We start from the raw sequence: 17460 nt of genomic DNA on the forward strand, positions 1-17460 counted from the left end.
CCTTCATCCCCAGGAAGGATTAGTAGCTGAGAATGAGTGAGGAGCAATGCTTCCACAGACTCCTGCAGGTAAGGGAGCAGGAGGTCCATGTGTTTAGGGAGCTTGTTTGGGAGGTGCTGTAGCAGCTCAGCTCTATGGCCACCATAGACTAGATTAATCTAAGCAAAGAGGGTAGTTTGAAATAAGGAGTGCTTGCATGGTCCCTCTCTTGGCATTGATCTTAGGACAGTAATATTTCTAAAAACTAGGGAATTGTCTTGAGTGACTTCTGGGCTTGTGCTCAGACTATGCATAAACCAAGGCAAAAGCAGAATTCAGCCTCTCGCGTGGAGGCTCAGATTTGTAACTCTGCAAACCTTCCCTGTAAGCCAAAGCTATGTTCTAGTGGTGGGCAATGCCTTGTCCTTGTCTCTGTGACTGCACTGAAGATGTGTTGGAGAGTTTGGCCCATACACACTTCTGTCTGTAGTGGTGACAGGCCAGATCAGTGGTCTTAGACTGGCGATCCAGATGTCTTTAGGGACATGAAACCAACTTTTGCACAAATAAGATGCAGGAAGTGAACCAGATTTCTTTGAATGCATAGTATGAGTTAAAACTGAACGCAGGGAGTTTCCTGTAAATGACAAGAATGTGTTGACTCCAGTAAATGCCCTTGGCCAGGAAACGGTATTGCTGATTGTTAGCAGGGATGAACAGATCTCCACAAGGGTTTCTTTTTCCTGTCACAGCTGCTTTCAGTTGTAGTAGCTTGCTAGCATTGGTTACCTTTACTGATTCTCTGGGGTCGGGAAAAAGGCCTAGGTGGTAGACTCTCCTTCACCCTCTTTCTGTGTCGGGAGAGCGATGGTAGAAAACACCCAGTGTGCCACATTGGATAACGTCGTTTTGCCTAACCCAGTTAGTGCAACCACTGCCTGAGCCTTTTGTACAGAAGGCAGTCCCTGCCTGCTGAGTTACACAAGGAAAGGCTGCAAAGCAGAACTGGTAGCTATTCATATTAGCGTGCTTGGTTAAGAGGGAGTATATTATTACTGTAGCCACGTTACAGTTCTCTGCTGCCTCTGGATACAGTGAATTTTAGAATCTGTGACCAAAGCTTTGATCTTTGTCAGGTGAACTTTGTAGTCTTTCTGGCAGATGCCACAGCCACGTGTCAGAAATGCAGAGGGGCATTATAATTTCTTTTCAATGGATTCAGAAAATAGCAGATACCTGTGTTTCAGGCTCCGGCACTCTTATTGTTATGAGCCTGCAGGTAGTCTGCACCAGAAACCAATGTAGGTCTGCAGCCTAAAGGAACTGCACTTTAATTAGCTGGAAGGTCTGTTCCTGCACCCACTGACTTCAGTGGAAATGTGAAGTTAAAACCTCAGAAGTGGTACACTTTCTTCTTGTATCCCCAAGCAACACATTGTCCAGCTTGACTTGGGTATGCTGCAAGGCTCCTTCACTTCTACAGCTTTGAGTGGAGGGAGGGTGGTGTAATGTCTCTGATTGGCTCTGTCTTAAAACCTCACTCTTACAGTGGGGAAAAATACTAACTTCCATTTGATTATGCTCCTCTGCATCCAGGTTGCAGTGAAGAGCCTAGGTGGAGGTGTGGGGTTGGGAAGAAATTGTTGCTTAGCTGTAAAGGTGATCTACACTGCCAGTAAGGTTGTTTTTTTAGTGAAAGATGCTGACCTTGGAAGAAAAAAAAAAAAGTAGTGAAGTACTGCAAAACTGTGCTGAGTGTCTCTTTTAGGCAAGAAACGCTTCTGCCTCCCAGGGCTAAATTTTATACCTTCAGCATGAAGTCAAATAGCTTACATAAGTTGACCTTTCTTTATGGTATATGTGTCAAAACATAAATACGTTTCATCAGGACAGTGCATTTCAGTGTGACCAGTTCTTGGTGTAACTGGCTGCCCTAAATGACGCTGGCCGAAGCAGCAAGGACATAGGGCACTGGACTTCAATAATTTTTTTAAAAAACAAGCAAACAAACAAAAACCCCTCATACCCAGTTATGTTTAGCCTCATGGGCAAAAATCATAATGCACATTAGCACGTTCATTAAAAAACCTAGGTGGTGTTTATAGCATAGCCTTCAAAGACAAGTTTCTGCTCTCCTATTCTGAGCTCACACTACAGTGTGACACCTGGGCAGCAGAGACTGAGTTCTGGCTGGTGGTCGTTACACTGGTGGAAGCAGCTGGAGAAATAGTTATGCACACAGAATTTTCCATTAATCAGAGAAAAAAAGTCCCACACAGATGGTATATAGGATAGATTATGGCTAGTAATCCTTTTGTGTCCTAGAAGATTAAGGATATTCTGGTGTAGCTGCAGTCAGCTGACCTTTTTTTTTTTTTATTTAAATGATTGAAAATTCTTGATGCAATTCTGCAGAGGACCAAGGCTCTTCCAGAAGCGGCGAATGGTGTGCTGTGGATGTTTGTTAAAGGAACGGTCTGTTTAAGTCCAACCCCAGTTATAAATTTACCGGAACTTAACTTTGTGCCATGTAAACAGCAGAAGCTGTAAGAAATCACTTGCTAGATGGCTCTATCAAATTTAACTGAGGTGTAAGAGAGCTGAATTTTATGAGAAGGTATAGTGAGTGTCATGTGAAGAAACGGAGGGCTTCTGAATCCTGCTGTCGGGGTCACCCCAGAAAGTGAAGATGAACGCTTTGGTGGAAGAAGAGGACGGCTGTGCACTCTGAATTTTCTGGCATGGATCTGTATGAGGATTACAAATCACCTTTTGATTTCAATGCTGGAGTGAACAGAAACTATCTTTACCTGTCGCCTAGCATAAACCTTTCTCCACCTGGATCACCTACACTGGCCAAGTCTGGTAACTTCCTTCTCTTTCTTCTTCAAAACCTTGACATGGAAAGCTTAGTGATTCCTATCTGTAAAAAGGAACTTCTCAAATTAAGAATCTGTAAAATTTGGCTGAAACAGGTGTAAATGAGGGTAAAATCTGACCTGTTAACTGGGATAGTTTATTAGCTTTGGTGTGTCATGTAGCTAATCTCATGTGCTATGCATTTACCAGCTTTACCTTATTTGTTATTTCTAAGGCAGTTTGAGGGGAAGATGAAGTGAACAAAAAAAATTAGGAACAAAAGGGCAACTTCTGCAAGACTGGAGTAATTGGCCTAGTTTGACTATTAGGTTTTTTTGGCGGGGGGGTGTGTGTGTGTGTGTAGGAATTGCATACTTAGTATGACTTCAGAGCTCGGAGTAGTCTAACATCTGCTCTTGCCTTAGTACTGAAAATATCACCAATTAAGGAAAATGCCCTCTAAAACCTTTACTCTGTTCCATCTAGCATTTAAAATGCTGTAAATCTTAACGCCTGCAGATACTAACTGTACTTGCACTCCCCAGAGGAAGCGGCTGTTGGGCGCTGTGCTGCAGCGGCATCTGTCTAGTGCTTAACGCTACTAGTTTTTAGCTGGTAACCTGTTGTACAGAACGTCTACAGCCATGCCTCCCAGCACATCTTAGCCTGGTTTTACCACCTTTCTTTTCCATTCTGTGCTGCTGGATGTGATCTTCCAGAGTAATTAAAAGTATAGAAGAAGGCTTAGCCCTGCTTCAGGTGTGACAAAGCAAAGTTACAGGTCATTGACTTTGTTTTTGATGGGCTCATTCTTTAAAATTTGAAAGAAATGTGCATCCCTTGGGGAACCTCTGTGTTAACTAAAACAAACACCCCATGAGCTCGATGAGCTAGGGGCCTCTGGGAAACAGCGGTCAGCTTTCACTTCTGCAATTACTGCATCTCCCACCTCTTCTAAAGGAAGGGGAGCAGTGCTTTGTATCTGGTGGTGATGCATCACCACCGTTTGCTGGGCTTTTTTTCTTCTTCATTCACTTTGAATGAATATATGATTACTGTTTGGGAGCAGCCCAAGAACTTTTTCCCCTGAGTTGAAGAAATATGTCTTGTTTTGTTTTTTTTCAGTGAGATAAATGGGAAATACTTAACTTCGATCTTTCTTATATATTGCAAAATAAATATTGTCTGTGGCACTGTACATCACTCAGGTGTTGGCGTGATTTTATAATCTTGTAACAGCTTGTTCTCCTGAACTCTAACAATTGCCTTTTTTCTTTAGCTTTGCCAACTATATAGTGATAGCCAAAATGCTCATTCTGAGTGTCTGACACACAATATGTCTGTCTAAAGATAAAGCTTTGTGAAGGCTAACCCTCCCCCACCCCAAAGGCCACTCATCTGAAGTGACCAGTACTTCCTTAAACTGCCAGTCCTTACTGCTAATCTCTGAATTCAGGCCAGAAAGAGGTAGGAACCTCTGGTCAAAATAGAGCATGAACTTGTGTTGAAACCATCCAAAGAAAACCACAAACCAGGAAACCTGAGTGTAAATTGAATGACTCTAACGCTTTGCCTACCCTGGCAGAATAATAGGGACTGAAGTGCCACTTCCCTGAACGTGATCTGTGGAGTCCTAATCAAGTAACTTGTTCATGTCTTTATTTGGTTCATTTAAGTAGATCTAATGAACTGCTGGGATAATATGTTAATCTTAGAAATACAGACACCTAAAAACTGACCCAAAAACTAGGTAAGTTTTCCCAATACTAGGTAAGTATTCCCAATATTTCCCCCAACAGAATTTTTGCTTAAGAGTTTGAGATGTGAAATGCTCAGCTAAGCTTGGTTGTAGCAGAGTACCAAGTGACTGAATTTTAAGTCCTTTGCAACTCTAAAGATGAAAGAGAACTAACATAACAAAAGGTAACAAGTTGGAAGCCAGTAAGAACAGTTCTGCTGGTGACCAGAGAAGACCACAGCTGAGAAATGCTCTTAATAATGGATTGAGCCAAAGTATTTCTATCTGTTGGCTGACTGCTATTTCCCTGGTTTCTTGTCCCCCACCCCACAAAAATATCTTAAGGTGGGCTGTGTGCCTTTCCTTACAAATCTTGCTTTGTCAGCCCTAGTTTATGGGGTACATTTGCGTTCCAGCCATGCCATTGTGGAGGGCTGTGGGCTGTTATCTGCGTAGACAACTGCTTCTTGATCAGGCTACCTAGCACAGCCTTCCCATAACGCAGATGAACTCTGTGTCCTGCAAGTATTGAAGTGAACTGAGGAACGGGAGCCAAGTGAGCAGAGAGGTGAAAGTAACAAGATGAGAGGGGCGGTGCCAGAATAAGGACTGGTGAGAAGGTGTTTGTGTACTTCAAATAGAGTTAAAGAAAAAGTAATGAATGGAAGGGGGGCAGAAGGTGAGGAGGGGAGAGGAAGGCATGGTTAGATGTACGGGGTAAGGTATGGAGGACTCTGAGTAGCAGTGATTTCCTGTCTGCCAGAAAGATCTAGAAATAGGAAGGGGAGGAGAGATCGTTCCCTTGCTTCTTACCATTCTGTCTGAAGTTCAGTGTAAGCAGCAAGCAGCACAAACTCCATTAAAATGCTGTTTTTGCAAAGAGAAGGTGCATTCCCCAAACAGAAGCTATTGCTGCAGGAGACAACCAGCATGTTTTCCTACTTCTGGATTCACTTAATCTATTTTTGGTGAGATAATCCAGATGATTTGTCATAACCAGATTGAACAGACTTTCAGCTGGATGTGCTAATGCTCGTGGAGTCAGTGTGGTCTTTGGTACTTGCAAACTTCTGAAGTGGCTTTTGCAAGGGCAAGCTCTGTAGTCCCTGCAGGTGGAGAGCAAGGTCAGGTATTGGAGGCTAATGTACTGGGGGTCATAGAATGTCAGGGGAAAATGCAGTTTAAATTTTTAGTTTTCCTTCAGTGTAGGCATATGTAATAAATAGGATAAATAGCAGTTTGATGAAAAAGTATGGCATTCTGAACCGTTTGATGTTAAGAAAAGGAAGTATGTTGATGTATAAAACAAAAATTATCTGATTGTGAGACATGAGCCATAATCCTTTTTTTGGGGGTGGGTTTTTTTTTGTTTGCTTTGCTTTTTTTTTGGGGGGGTGGGAAGTTTGTGCTGTAGTGCTATGCTTTGGTTTGGGCATTAGACTCAAACTTTTTTGCTTCCCTGGATTTCTGCCAGAAAATAGTGTATTGGGAAACCTGTAGGAACTATGTTATGTTTTTGTAGAAGACAGATGTAAATCTCTGGGAAAACATGGTATAGATTTCATGAATAAATGCAGAGTGGGGTTTCAGTTGCTTTCTGTATGCTTCCTTGTCAGTGTACTCCATGGTAACTTACCATTTACAAATGTTTTGCCCATGTCGCAGTGTGCTTCTAGAGGATGAGCGTTCTGGACACAAATACAGGCAGAAAACATACTGTTTTGGAAGGAATTTGTGGAATTGACCTTTACCTGAGTTTAGAAACTTGATCAAGAACAAAGCCTCTGCTTTTCTTAGGCTTGACAGGTGCTAGGAGCATGTTTCATAGAATACCTACAACTAATTACAGAGTCGCAGGATCTTTTTTCCCCTGACTTTTCAGTTGATTGTGATGTAGCTATTTGATATCAAGCCTCACAATGAAATCATAGTGGTGGTCTCATTGCACATTAATAAGTTTTTGGATTCCTAGGCCAAATGGTAGTATGGAGTGCCATCAGAAGCTGCTGAAATGAGGATGGAATTTTATCTGGTTAATTACTATAGTGACTGGTAAAGGAAGATTACTTAATATGTCCTCAACTTTTCTGAATTATATGTTTTTATATATATACATACACACACTCACTCTCCTTACAAACAAACAATACTCCTGGGGTTTTTTCTTCTATTTTAAGATTTTTATTTAATTTATTTTTTTAATGTCTATAAAATTGTTTTACCTCTTGAATAGAGAATTAGTTCTGGGAATCCACAACCATTCCAGCATGCAGTCTTTCTGCAAATTGGTCTCTTTGCAGATTAGAACAGGATTCCTTAATTCTGGCAAACTGTATGTTTAAGTGTCAGCTACAAAGATTCAAAAGGGGAAATCTTTTCCTGGAAAACCTGTTTGTTGCATTAAAAGGTGTTTAAAGTGATCTTACTGCAAGTACTAAGGACTAAGAATTAATGAATCTTCAAAGTGAGCGCATCGTAGTAATACAAATAATACCATTCTCCTTCCTTTCGCTGAAGCTGTGAAGGTGGAAGTTGAAGACCATAGGGATATTTGGGATTCATACAGAGCAGTTCGGCAGAGTTTTGGTTTCTGGATTTGTAAGGGGAAGAGGCAGCAATGTGAGTGGATGCACATCCTCATCAGTCCCTCCTCAGCACTCTACTGCTTCATTGAAAGTGACAACCTTATGCTCCCAAGCTCCTTCTCCGGGCTTCTTACCTGTCTTAATGTCCAGGGTCAAAACAGCAGTCTACTTCTAGTTCCACGATACCTGCAACTTTCTAGCCACAGTGGTTCCAGTTACTAGGCACAGAGAGGTTGGGCAGGGTATGGGGGAAGAGTTCGTACTTGCAGTACAACCCTTTTCTCCACTGTTGCTGAGCTTGCTTGTCACCATGACTGCTCCCAGTGTGCTGAGAATGAGCATTTTTTAAATCCGATCCAGAAAGCAGTGAGGGAGGGAGCCTCTGCTTTGGTCTTGAGCACCTCCAGTGCTTCCAGAGTTTCTGTGCCACATGAGCGACAGAGAGCAGGGAGTGTGTGGACTCCTGGGCAGAGGTTGTTTGGGACGTAGCGTTCTGGGCCTTGGTTTCTATCAGAGTAGTGGGATGCATCGTTCCCAGTATGTTTCCAGTCTCCTATTATAGCAGCAGTTGCAATTCTATAGAGCTTTAATACAACTTGATAGAACGAAACAGTAAAATGCCTCTGGTTTCCTGTGTGCTGTAGTACTTGGGAAGCGTGACTTTGGTGTCGTCTCATCAGTTTTCTTTGTACACTGGCACAAAAGGGCTGTATATTAATGTTAGCTGCTGACAGACACGTGATGATCTGACTTTTAATGGTTTATTCACCTCAAGGACTGCTGAGAAGTGACTCTATACCTGAGGTTGGAGAGGATGCTGCTGATACAGTTGGTATGGCAGAAACACTCTCAGAAGAAGAACAGGATGAGCTAAGGAAAGAGCTTGCTAAGGTAAATTTCTTGCAAATAGCTCTTAAATTGGTTTTGAGAATGAAAATCTGGGCTACTGCTGTCTTTGAACATATAGTTAATGCTTTGCATATTTATTCTGTGAGTGTCTAAAGTTAGGTATGGCACTTGTTTATTGCGGGGAGGGAAAGGGAAGGTGTCAAAGGATAAAAGAACAGCCAGTTCTAGCTATGGGGAATTAGGCTAGAAGTGCTGAGTGTACAGATCTTAAACCAAGATGCACAAATGCCTTACCCTTTTTTTTTTTCTCAAGAAAGAAGCAGGTAAATAAGCTGTCAAAAGAGAACATGGTTGGAAGCCAAAACCAAGTACTGTCTCAACTGGTGTGGAGTAACTAAAGCCGTTGTTTTCATGAAGTAATACCCATGTAGACACTGTTCTTCTAATGTCTAACCATGTAACTATTCTTGCTCATAGTTCACATAACAGAATTTTTTTTAAGAGCAAGTTGAAGTAGCACTAGTTGAAGGACAGTCGAATATTCAAGCCCGCATGCATTTCAAAAGTTGTTGAAGTCAAACTTTATTGAGTCGCCAGTCTTTTTTCTTTTATAGCTCTGTGTGACTTTAGGACCTTACTAAAAGACATTAACTTAAGCCTAAGGTTGGCAAATGAAGATTAGCTGTGAAATAAGCACATTTAATGCAGTCTTGGTTTTGGTAGTCCTGAGTACTACTTCATGCCAGTTGGCTGAAGATGGTGAGGGAAATCTAGTTCTGCTAGGGTATGTCATGCTGGACATCGGACAGGTATCCAAAACAAAGGTGCATTGAAGATAGTGGTATTTACTCAAAGGAGCTTAAATGGGTGTGCAGTCTGATACTCTGAAGTAGGGTGGCCCAGTCTGCATGAGGAAGTAGGGTTGGATATATGCCTTGCCTTTGTACGTATCGCCTTAGTGCCTCTGTCACATCTGTATAGCCCACAGAATGGGATCATAAAACTATTTTGATATCTCTGATCATGATCTGGTCCTGCTTCAGTGAGAGGCTTAAGTGACCATCTGTGTAAAGAAGGCAGTATACAAGCAATATTGTTTTCTGGTTTCTGAACAGGTGCTGTGTTTTTGTTGTTGTGGGTGGGGTTTTTTGTTTGTTTGTGGGTTTGGTGGTTTTTTTGTTGTTTTTTTTTTTTTTTTTCAACTGCTCAGTCTGTCACCATTTCCACCCCTGCTCTGGGGAAGGCACCCCTGTGGCTGGATCCAGTCTGCAGTTGCTGCTGGCTTAAGCCACAGAGGGACCTTTCTGTTCAAGCAAGGAGACAAAACTTGTGTATGGATCAGACATGCTCTGAGCTTCCTGATACTGGTCATACATTGGTATCTCTTCTGATGTGGAAGTAGATTGGCAATTGTCCCAGGTTTGCCTAGTCTTCAAGCTTCACATAGGCTAATGTTGTCTAAAGGTAATGATTTCCAACTGCACAGTCTTTTAGTTGCCAACTTCCTTGTGCATATTCCAGTAACGGAGCTAGCTGCAGGTAGATTACTGTCTCACTAGCTCTTGTTGTGGACTACATTAGATTTCCCTTTCAGTATTTAGAAACAACTGTGAGGCAACGTTAAAAATGCATTAGCCCTCCTGTTACTGATGCCTACCTAGATGTTTTAATAAATACATAGTTAAATGGCTGGGTGTATCACTTGGTAACTCTACCTCTCATCAACTCTGCTGCCACAGGTGGAAGAGGAAATCCAGACGCTCTCACAAGTGTTAGCTGCCAAAGAGAAGCATCTAGCAGAAATCAAGAGAAAGCTGGGGATTAACTCATTACAGGAACTAAAGCAGAACATTACCAAAAGCTGGCAAGATGTTACATCAACTACAGCGTATGTACCGGTTCACAATGATTATCTTGCCTGTTGAGGTGAAAACTATATAGTTCCTGTGTCATGTCTAAACTTTGTGTTATCTACACTAGTCTCATTTCACAAGAACAGAGGGTTAAGTTGCACTAAAACTTATCTGGATAAATCATCACAGATTTCTTTTAAAAAGGCCACTATTAGCCATACCATCTCATGCAAAATAATAATTAAGCATAATATGGGCGATTCTAATACACTTTTTGTCTGACAGATCTGAGATACCATTACTGATATACCAAGGTGTCCTAAGTCCAACAAAATACCCTTCTTTTCCATCCTGAAAAATTTTTGTAAACTGAGCTCATGCAGGAAGAGTGCAAAGTCACGGTTAATGTTCTTGCTAAACACAACTGTTAGCTTAAGGTCTAGAGTGACCTGCCTTCTGCAATTAATGACTACTCAGGATGTACCTCAAACTTTTTATGGTGGACTTTAACAGAATCATTCAGTACAACACTGTAGATGCTTCACACAAAAATCAGACCTCTGTTCTTTTTCAGTGTGTGTGCATGGTGTTGTTTTCTTGGTTTTGGGGGGTTTTGTTTGGGTTTTTTTGTTTGGTTTGTTTTTTGTTTTTTAAAGTCCTACAATAGCAAATAGCATCTGTTCTGGGGGTGGGTAGCAGGTACATGCTGGTGACCGTGATCTGAAGTCTGAGGTGGCAGAGATGCTGTATCCAGAAGGGACTGCAATGACTTAAAATAATCTCTTAAGTAGCTTGTCTATTTGACCCCAAAGTTGAAGTATACCCCTGGATTTAATTCAAATTTACATATGCTAAAAGGTTCCTTATGTGTTCTATTAAAATGACTATAGACTTAATCTTGTTTGAACACAGGTACAAGAAAACATCAGAAACCCTGTCTCAGGCTGGTCAGAAGGCTTCTGCTGCTTTTTCATCTGTTGGTTCAGTCATAACCAAGAAGTTTGAAGATGTCAGGTAGGTATCTCCTAGATTTTCCCAAGTAGTTGCATTTTTGATTTAAGCAGGTGATAACTGGAATAAATTTGCTGTTAATGTACCTAGCACTTCTAAAAGTTAATCTATCAAGAACCCTCAGCATCTGTTTCAGGAGAGTTGAGCAACTTGCTGCAAAATCTGCTTGTATGTCCTCACTGATGCAGAAGAGTTTTGTGGTGTGTATTTTGTATGTACAAGAGAAGCAACGTATCCTATTACCTCCACTGCTACTGTTATTTTTCTGGTAGGATTGCAGGTGGCAGTGTCTCTGTGTGATGCACATAGCATTGTCGTTTCTGTTCTCTTTCTCAGCTTGTGGAATACTGTGTTTAAACAACTGATATCTTTAACTGTTTGTGGTTTGGTTGTTGATTTTTTGGTTTTTTTTCCCTTGTGTGTGGTTTTCTTTCAGTTGTGTTTTATTTCTTTGTAAGCTGTTCTACCTCATTGCAGTGGCTTGATTTTATTACTTTTTTAATAGACTGTTGGCACTTTTTAATTCTTAAATATTGGCATACAACATATTTGACTTTGTGTCAAATGACACAGCCCTTCACGCAAATTAGGTAAGTTTGGTTGTCATTTTTAACACTATTGTGAGCTGCATGTAAAACTCTTCCTGGATGCAATCCAATCATATCCTGAGTCTTTATATAATTTTTACTACTGGAACATGTGCAACTATTCATCTCTGCTTGTAATTTGTTGTGAATAGTGGATCAAATTTATTTTTCAATTATTGGACAAATAAAAATTCACACATTCTAACAGAATATTGCTGCACTGGAAAGCAGTGTAATAAAATCAGCCCTCTGTTTTAGTGCTGCCATTAACCTCTTTCTTGCTTTTTTAAGTCTATTGGGAAAACACTTTGAGGTGCAGCTACACAGTTAAGTATTTTTCTTCAGATTTATCAGAACTTCCTTTCTCTTTTTAATGCTTACTCTGGCATTGTGCAGACTACAGGCATTTTCACATTCCTTTAGGTAAGGTGGGCGCAAGAATTGTTTCTGAAACTAAGCATGTAGTCAGACTGTCTCCACTAAAATCTTTAAATAAGTTTTGTCTGTAAAAGGTAATTTCTTTATTTCTCCAGTGTTAGTTAATGCAAAGCTGAAGCTGTTTTAATGTCAGGGAAGATGTTTCTTCATGTTCACCTGGTAACTATCCCAGAACATGAAATTTTGAGCATACATAATCAGCTAATCTCTTCCTTGTAAGAAAGGAATCTGTTAAAATGATTCTGCAAGTTTTTTTGTAAAGAGAAAGAATATGGTTTTGAGGTCAATGGCATGCAAAATTCCTCCTTCTCTTTGTCTGTACGGTGTTTGTGCCTTGACAGAGTAGAAGTTTTCCCTTTTTTGTGTCTGTTACAATGGCTGTTTAGCATTGTGACTCTAATCAAATTGCTAGTCTAAATGTAAAATAGTTTACGCATTCACTGTTCATAGTTTGTCTAGTGAAACAGTTCTTATCTTTGAGCTGATTACTTTAGCAGCTCCAGACACCGAGTATTTTAGTTACCCTGTCTGTACTGCCTTTTATCTGCCTAGTCAAAGCAAATACCCAATGTTAAGATTTCAGCAGTTAAAATTCCTGTGTAGTAATTTCTGTCCATTGCCTCTCATCTCATCTGTGCACACCTCTGAATCTGGCTTCATCTTTTTTGTACTCTCCCACTAAGTAGCTAAAGACAGCAGTAGGATCTCTATAAAGATGTAGCGATCTAGCTCCCACAATACTAAGAGCAGTGCCCAGATGCTGTCAGAACCCAGACTGAAGGGAGCTCAGTTTGCTCAAGTATAAGAAGAGCAGCCTGTCTGAAATACCTCCCCTTTAGCATCAGTAAGACAAAGGGAGCCTGGGTGATGTCTCTGTTGCTTTTGGATGCAGAGCTTGGCTGCTCACTGTTTACCTTTCTTCCTTAAGGCTATGGTGTTCCCTTACTAGTGTTAGACTATTGCATTTGACAAGGACAAGTACAGACTCATAGCTCTCTTTGGTTTCAGGAATTTAATATCTCAAAAGAAGAGTGTCCTAATTATTCAAGTTAGTGGCTAGGTGGTGTTGAGTACTCTCTGTCAGAAACTGGGCCACTGGGAGGGAATGTAGCAGGGGCAGAAGAGTCCACACCATTGGTGTGCTTACTGGGAAGAATAGTGGGAATGGAAATTCAAGGTATTGTTATAAATTCAGGAGCAGCTGGGTTTAAAAACAAAACAAAAAGAAGTGGGAAGAATTAGTGCTGTTCAAAATCTTAGTTGCACTTAAACAAGAGAAACCTTTGAGTTTTTTGCTTTCATGAGGACCAAGTTCACTGGGGATTCAACCAGTGAATTCAGGTCCCAGGGTTATGTGACTGCTCCAGTGGTGTCTACTTTTAAGACTGCACAAATCTGAACTTTAGAAAGTTTTAGATGCCAAAGTTCTTTCCTGGAAATGAGAATTGATGGGCCTCATACTTGAACAAATACCGAATATGCAGGTGCATTTTTATTCTTAAACTCTTATATGGCTGCTTCATCATGGCTTTGCTTTTCTTGCACTGTTTTAGTTTAGGGAGTTCTCAGCTGTAATGTCATGATTTCTTCTGTGTTGGACTATTACCACATGTTCCATGCAGCAAACATCACATGCGGGTCTTCATTCTTGCACAGCAAAGTGATTTTGGAGGGAGTTGCGAAAGGGAGTAAGGCAGCTGGTGGAGCTGTGAACTTGAAAGTACTGAAATAGAGAGGAAGAGAGAGGATTGGTAGTGCAAAGTCAGTGTATTATTGCTTCCTTTTTGTGTTTATTTCCTCTGGTTTTTGTTTTGTTGAAAATGAACTGTTCCTTCTTAGGTTTTTCTTGAGACCTTTATTCTCGTTTTTAAGAAAGTCTTGAACTTTTGATGAGCTAGACATCCTTGTTGTAGGCAGCATCAGTATTATGTGCAAAGCAGCAGTAGTACCAAGATGTAGCACTCTGCAAACTTCCTGAGCAATCATGACATTGCACTTGGCTCCTCTTGCTCTGCATCCATATTATGGAGCAGAAGTCCTCATCTTTGCTCTGTTCTGAGATTGCAGAATAACTTTCTCCGCTTGCTTTGGAAATCTGATATGATCATGGACTCCTAAATATCATCGTATATCAGCTGGAAACCTAACTATTAACAAAAGCAACTAACTGGTGCTTGTGTACTCTTAAGCCCATGTCTTCCAGGCAGGGACTCTGGCATACCTCCTTGTGCATTTTCAAAATGCGAGGCAATGTAGTAGCTGTAAAAATAATTGAGTAAAGGATAAGAAAGCTTTTAATGCCATGCAAAATATGTGGAAGTCTGGAGAGCAACTTACTGTGCCTTTTCTGTTTTTATATTTTCTTAAAGCTAGGGGTTTGCTTGTGAGCATTGTAAAAAGGGCTTCTCTTCTTCAAACCGCCCAACTTGATGGCCTAGTTCAGCGAATGCTTTGATGTGGTATTCTGTCATTTGTGAAAAGAAATACAACTTCTCTTCTTTGTAAAGCTTTTCAAGGCTTAATCATGCTTCTTTGCACTACTTGAAGAATAGGTGATTTGAATTTAAAAAAAGATGACCTGCACTTAACTAATGCAGTTCTGCTGCAAACCAGATCATGCTGTGATAAAAGTACATACTATCTTATGGTGACATTTTACAAAATGGATACTGAGTATGCGGAAGTGTATTGTACAACAGTAAGTAAATCCTTCACAAATGTATGAAGAGTTCTTCCATTAAATGATCTCTATAAAATTAAACTAAACTTCCCTAGACACCTGTTAAAAGATCTGCAATACACCATGGGTTGTTGCTTTTCTGTGTGAGCAGGTCTACAGATTGTAAATATGTATGGGGAAAAGAAAGTAACTTTCACCCTCATCAGCCTTAAACTTCATGCATGGAGCTACTTCTTGCAGTGTGAGGGCAAGTGGCCGAGCATGACTGGACAAAGAGAACTAGTTAGTATCAGCCTAGTTCTGTACAAAAACTTGGCACATAGCAAGTTCAGAACTTGTAGTAATCTGCATCACAGAGCTCCAGAAGACAATCAGCTTCTACGTGCTCTGGAAAAGCTTGTGGAAGCCAAACCATCCACGAAGGTGAAAAACAGCAGAAATGGGGTTGGGGAAAGGGATGTAACACGGCCACACGTTACTGACATGTCAGGACAGCATCTGGCCTTTGTGTATCTGATTCCCAGTACACTGTATCTACAAACCAGACTTCAGTTGTGCATCTGCTTTAAGGGATCCCAACCTCAAGGGAACTTTTTACGTGCGTAGGTTTTCTCCTAGCACTGTATATTCTACTGATGAGCCTTCCAAAGGAATCTCTTAGAACTCATTCTGCAATGAACACAGAACCTTTTTGCTGCTGTGAATGTATCTTCCATTGTACTGAAATACCAGTTGGAGTTCTGGAGGTGCATCAGATGTGAGAGGGGGGTTTTTTGTTTGGTTGGTTTTTATTTATTTCCTGTAGCAATTGCCTGAAAAGTATTCTCTTGAAAGACATCACAAAGCCCAGTCAAAATTTGACATTCCAAATATAGTTATGAAAAACTGTGATCATAATTTTTTCCAACTTAGTATTGTGGTATTTAACAAGAAACATTTAACATACAAATTAGTCAAGAGTAAACAGGGATCTTCTAGAATATGGAATAAATTAGATTCCAGATGGTCTTGAAGTTATTTGGGAGCTCCTTAATCTATATCTAGTCACCTTCTAGGAGTAGGTGTGTGGTGTCACTAAACAAACAGTAACTGTATAGCAACACTCAAAAGTTACAGAAATCCTCCATGAATTTTAGAACAGGGTTGAGACTAGGACTTTCTCCCTGCCCCCAGCATAAACCTGAGCTTGAATATAGATTGATGTGACTGCTCTTGCTAAATAATTTATATTGATGAGTAGATAATTTGTATTGATGAGTATGGAAATCTTACACTGAATTGAAATGGAAGCCTTCTGAATGTAGGAATAATTCTTTCAGTAGGAAGATTAGTTGACTGATAAGACTCTTGAGTGTTCACTTTCTACTTGATATTGTCAAAACTAAATGCAGCATAACTCATTGCTTGAGAAACTTAGTGAGTAGGCAGATTGTTGCAGAATATGTACTAACAAGCATGGCACATGAATTTCTAAAAAGCAAAATAAGTTGTTGCAGCTTTTGCTCTGTTGTGCTTGTGTGTGTGTGCATGGCTAAGCAATTTAAAAAAGCAAAACCAAGCAGTTAGTGTATAAGACTGACTGTTTACCAAAGATAGTATCCAGAAGTCAGCTCTCTAAGCCAATTTCTTCTCAGTCTATCACTTAAACTAACTTATCGCTTTCTTTTTTCTTAATGCTGGCATTTAGTATACGCTCCATACAACATTCAATTAGCATGCCTATTATGAGGTAATGTATGCATAATCCAGCTGTTGGGTTTGTTTATTTTCATGTGTGGAATCAAGTCAAATTGAACTCAAGTCAATTAATGTAGATTTAAAACAACTAAAAAACCCACCCAAATTTGTAATGGATTTCCTGTACTAATATACAGGATAAAATTTGATTTATTTCTGCTTAATGGTGGTGGCTATCGCACATCTGGAATGTGACCAAGTGTACTTCCCTGCTGTTTGGAGAACTGTAACAACCTTTCCCTGCCTGTTAGAAATGTAATGCTACTAAATGATTCAAGTTTAAAAGGCAATAGCTTGGCATCTGTTTTAGAACAATGACAGTAAGTAAAAATACTGTGGTTTCACAGAAAGTCTCTTGCTGACTTGGAGTGCTTGCCTTTTCTCTCCCCTTGCTTGGCACTACGTCACTCCATCTCCTGAGACAATCTGGTTTGAGATATGTATGTCACTGTGCTTTCCCAAATGAAAGAGTGCTGCTAAGTGTGGGTGACCTACACAAAGGGGGAAGGGAAGCTTAAGACCTCTTTTGAAAAAAAACCTCCTGTCTTTCATCTTCATAATTTGTTTTTGAATCTGCTATGAATCCTTAGTCTTGGTCCACTGAAGGTAAGCATTTTCCATCCTGCATGAAGGCAGAAGAGGTGTACGAGCTATTGCACGAATTTGCAAATGGTAGTTGACAGCTAGGTGGAGCATTAAGCCACTCTTCTGACCCTAATAAATAATACATTGGCCCTCGGCATTGAAAATCCCAAGCTGTCTTGCTCTTCACATGCAGAATTTACCATTTGAAATTACAGCTGTCTCCAGCACGTAAAAAGGGGGAGTCTCCCTTAAATTTAACAGCAGAAAAATGCCACTGCGAACCATGTTTTGTTAACTGAACACATAGCCTATTAGATTAAACTAGTTTTCCTATAACAAGTGAAAAAACTCTGACAAGCTTTCTTCAGCAGTAATGTACTAGGCTAACCAGAAGTGGTGACTAAGCTTTTCTGAACAAATCCTTTAAGCCAGAAACCTGTTTGAAATCACTGGGAATAATAAACTAAACTTAAAATACTTGCTAGTTCTCCTTTCCTTGTAATGAAAGATCCTGTCGCTGAGCCTGGCAACGCTTAGTTGCCAAAGATACAAATGAGCT

General features: G+C 40.4%; 1 protein-coding gene across 5 annotated transcripts in view; it reads left to right on the top strand.

The window, feature by feature from the left end:
- The window catches only part of TPD52 (tumor protein D52), a 126620-nt gene that overhangs the window by 21177 nt on the left and 87983 nt on the right, over nucleotides 1–17460 (top strand). The window contains exons 1-6 of one of the 5 annotated variants that reach the window (XM_074816896.1): nucleotides 2657–2844; nucleotides 7937–8052; nucleotides 9750–9898; nucleotides 10776–10877; nucleotides 11858–11884; nucleotides 16267–16308. In XM_074816896.1, the coding sequence (XP_074672997.1) occupies nucleotides 2721–2844; nucleotides 7937–8052; nucleotides 9750–9898; nucleotides 10776–10877; nucleotides 11858–11884; nucleotides 16267–16308 (560 nt within the window). In that variant the 5' untranslated portion in view covers nucleotides 2657–2720. Of the gene's footprint in view, nucleotides 1–2656; nucleotides 2845–7936; nucleotides 8053–9749; nucleotides 9899–10775; nucleotides 10878–11857; nucleotides 11885–16266; nucleotides 16309–17460 lie in introns of those variants that run through there. The other 4 variants (XM_074816917.1, XM_074816904.1, XM_074816910.1 and 1 more) reach the window with 4 other exon arrangements.

The sequence above is a fragment of the Strix aluco genome, chromosome 1 (genome assembly GCF_031877795.1).
Source record: "Strix aluco isolate bStrAlu1 chromosome 1, bStrAlu1.hap1, whole genome shotgun sequence".
In the NCBI taxonomy this organism is placed as follows: Eukaryota; Metazoa; Chordata; class Aves; order Strigiformes; family Strigidae; genus Strix; species Strix aluco.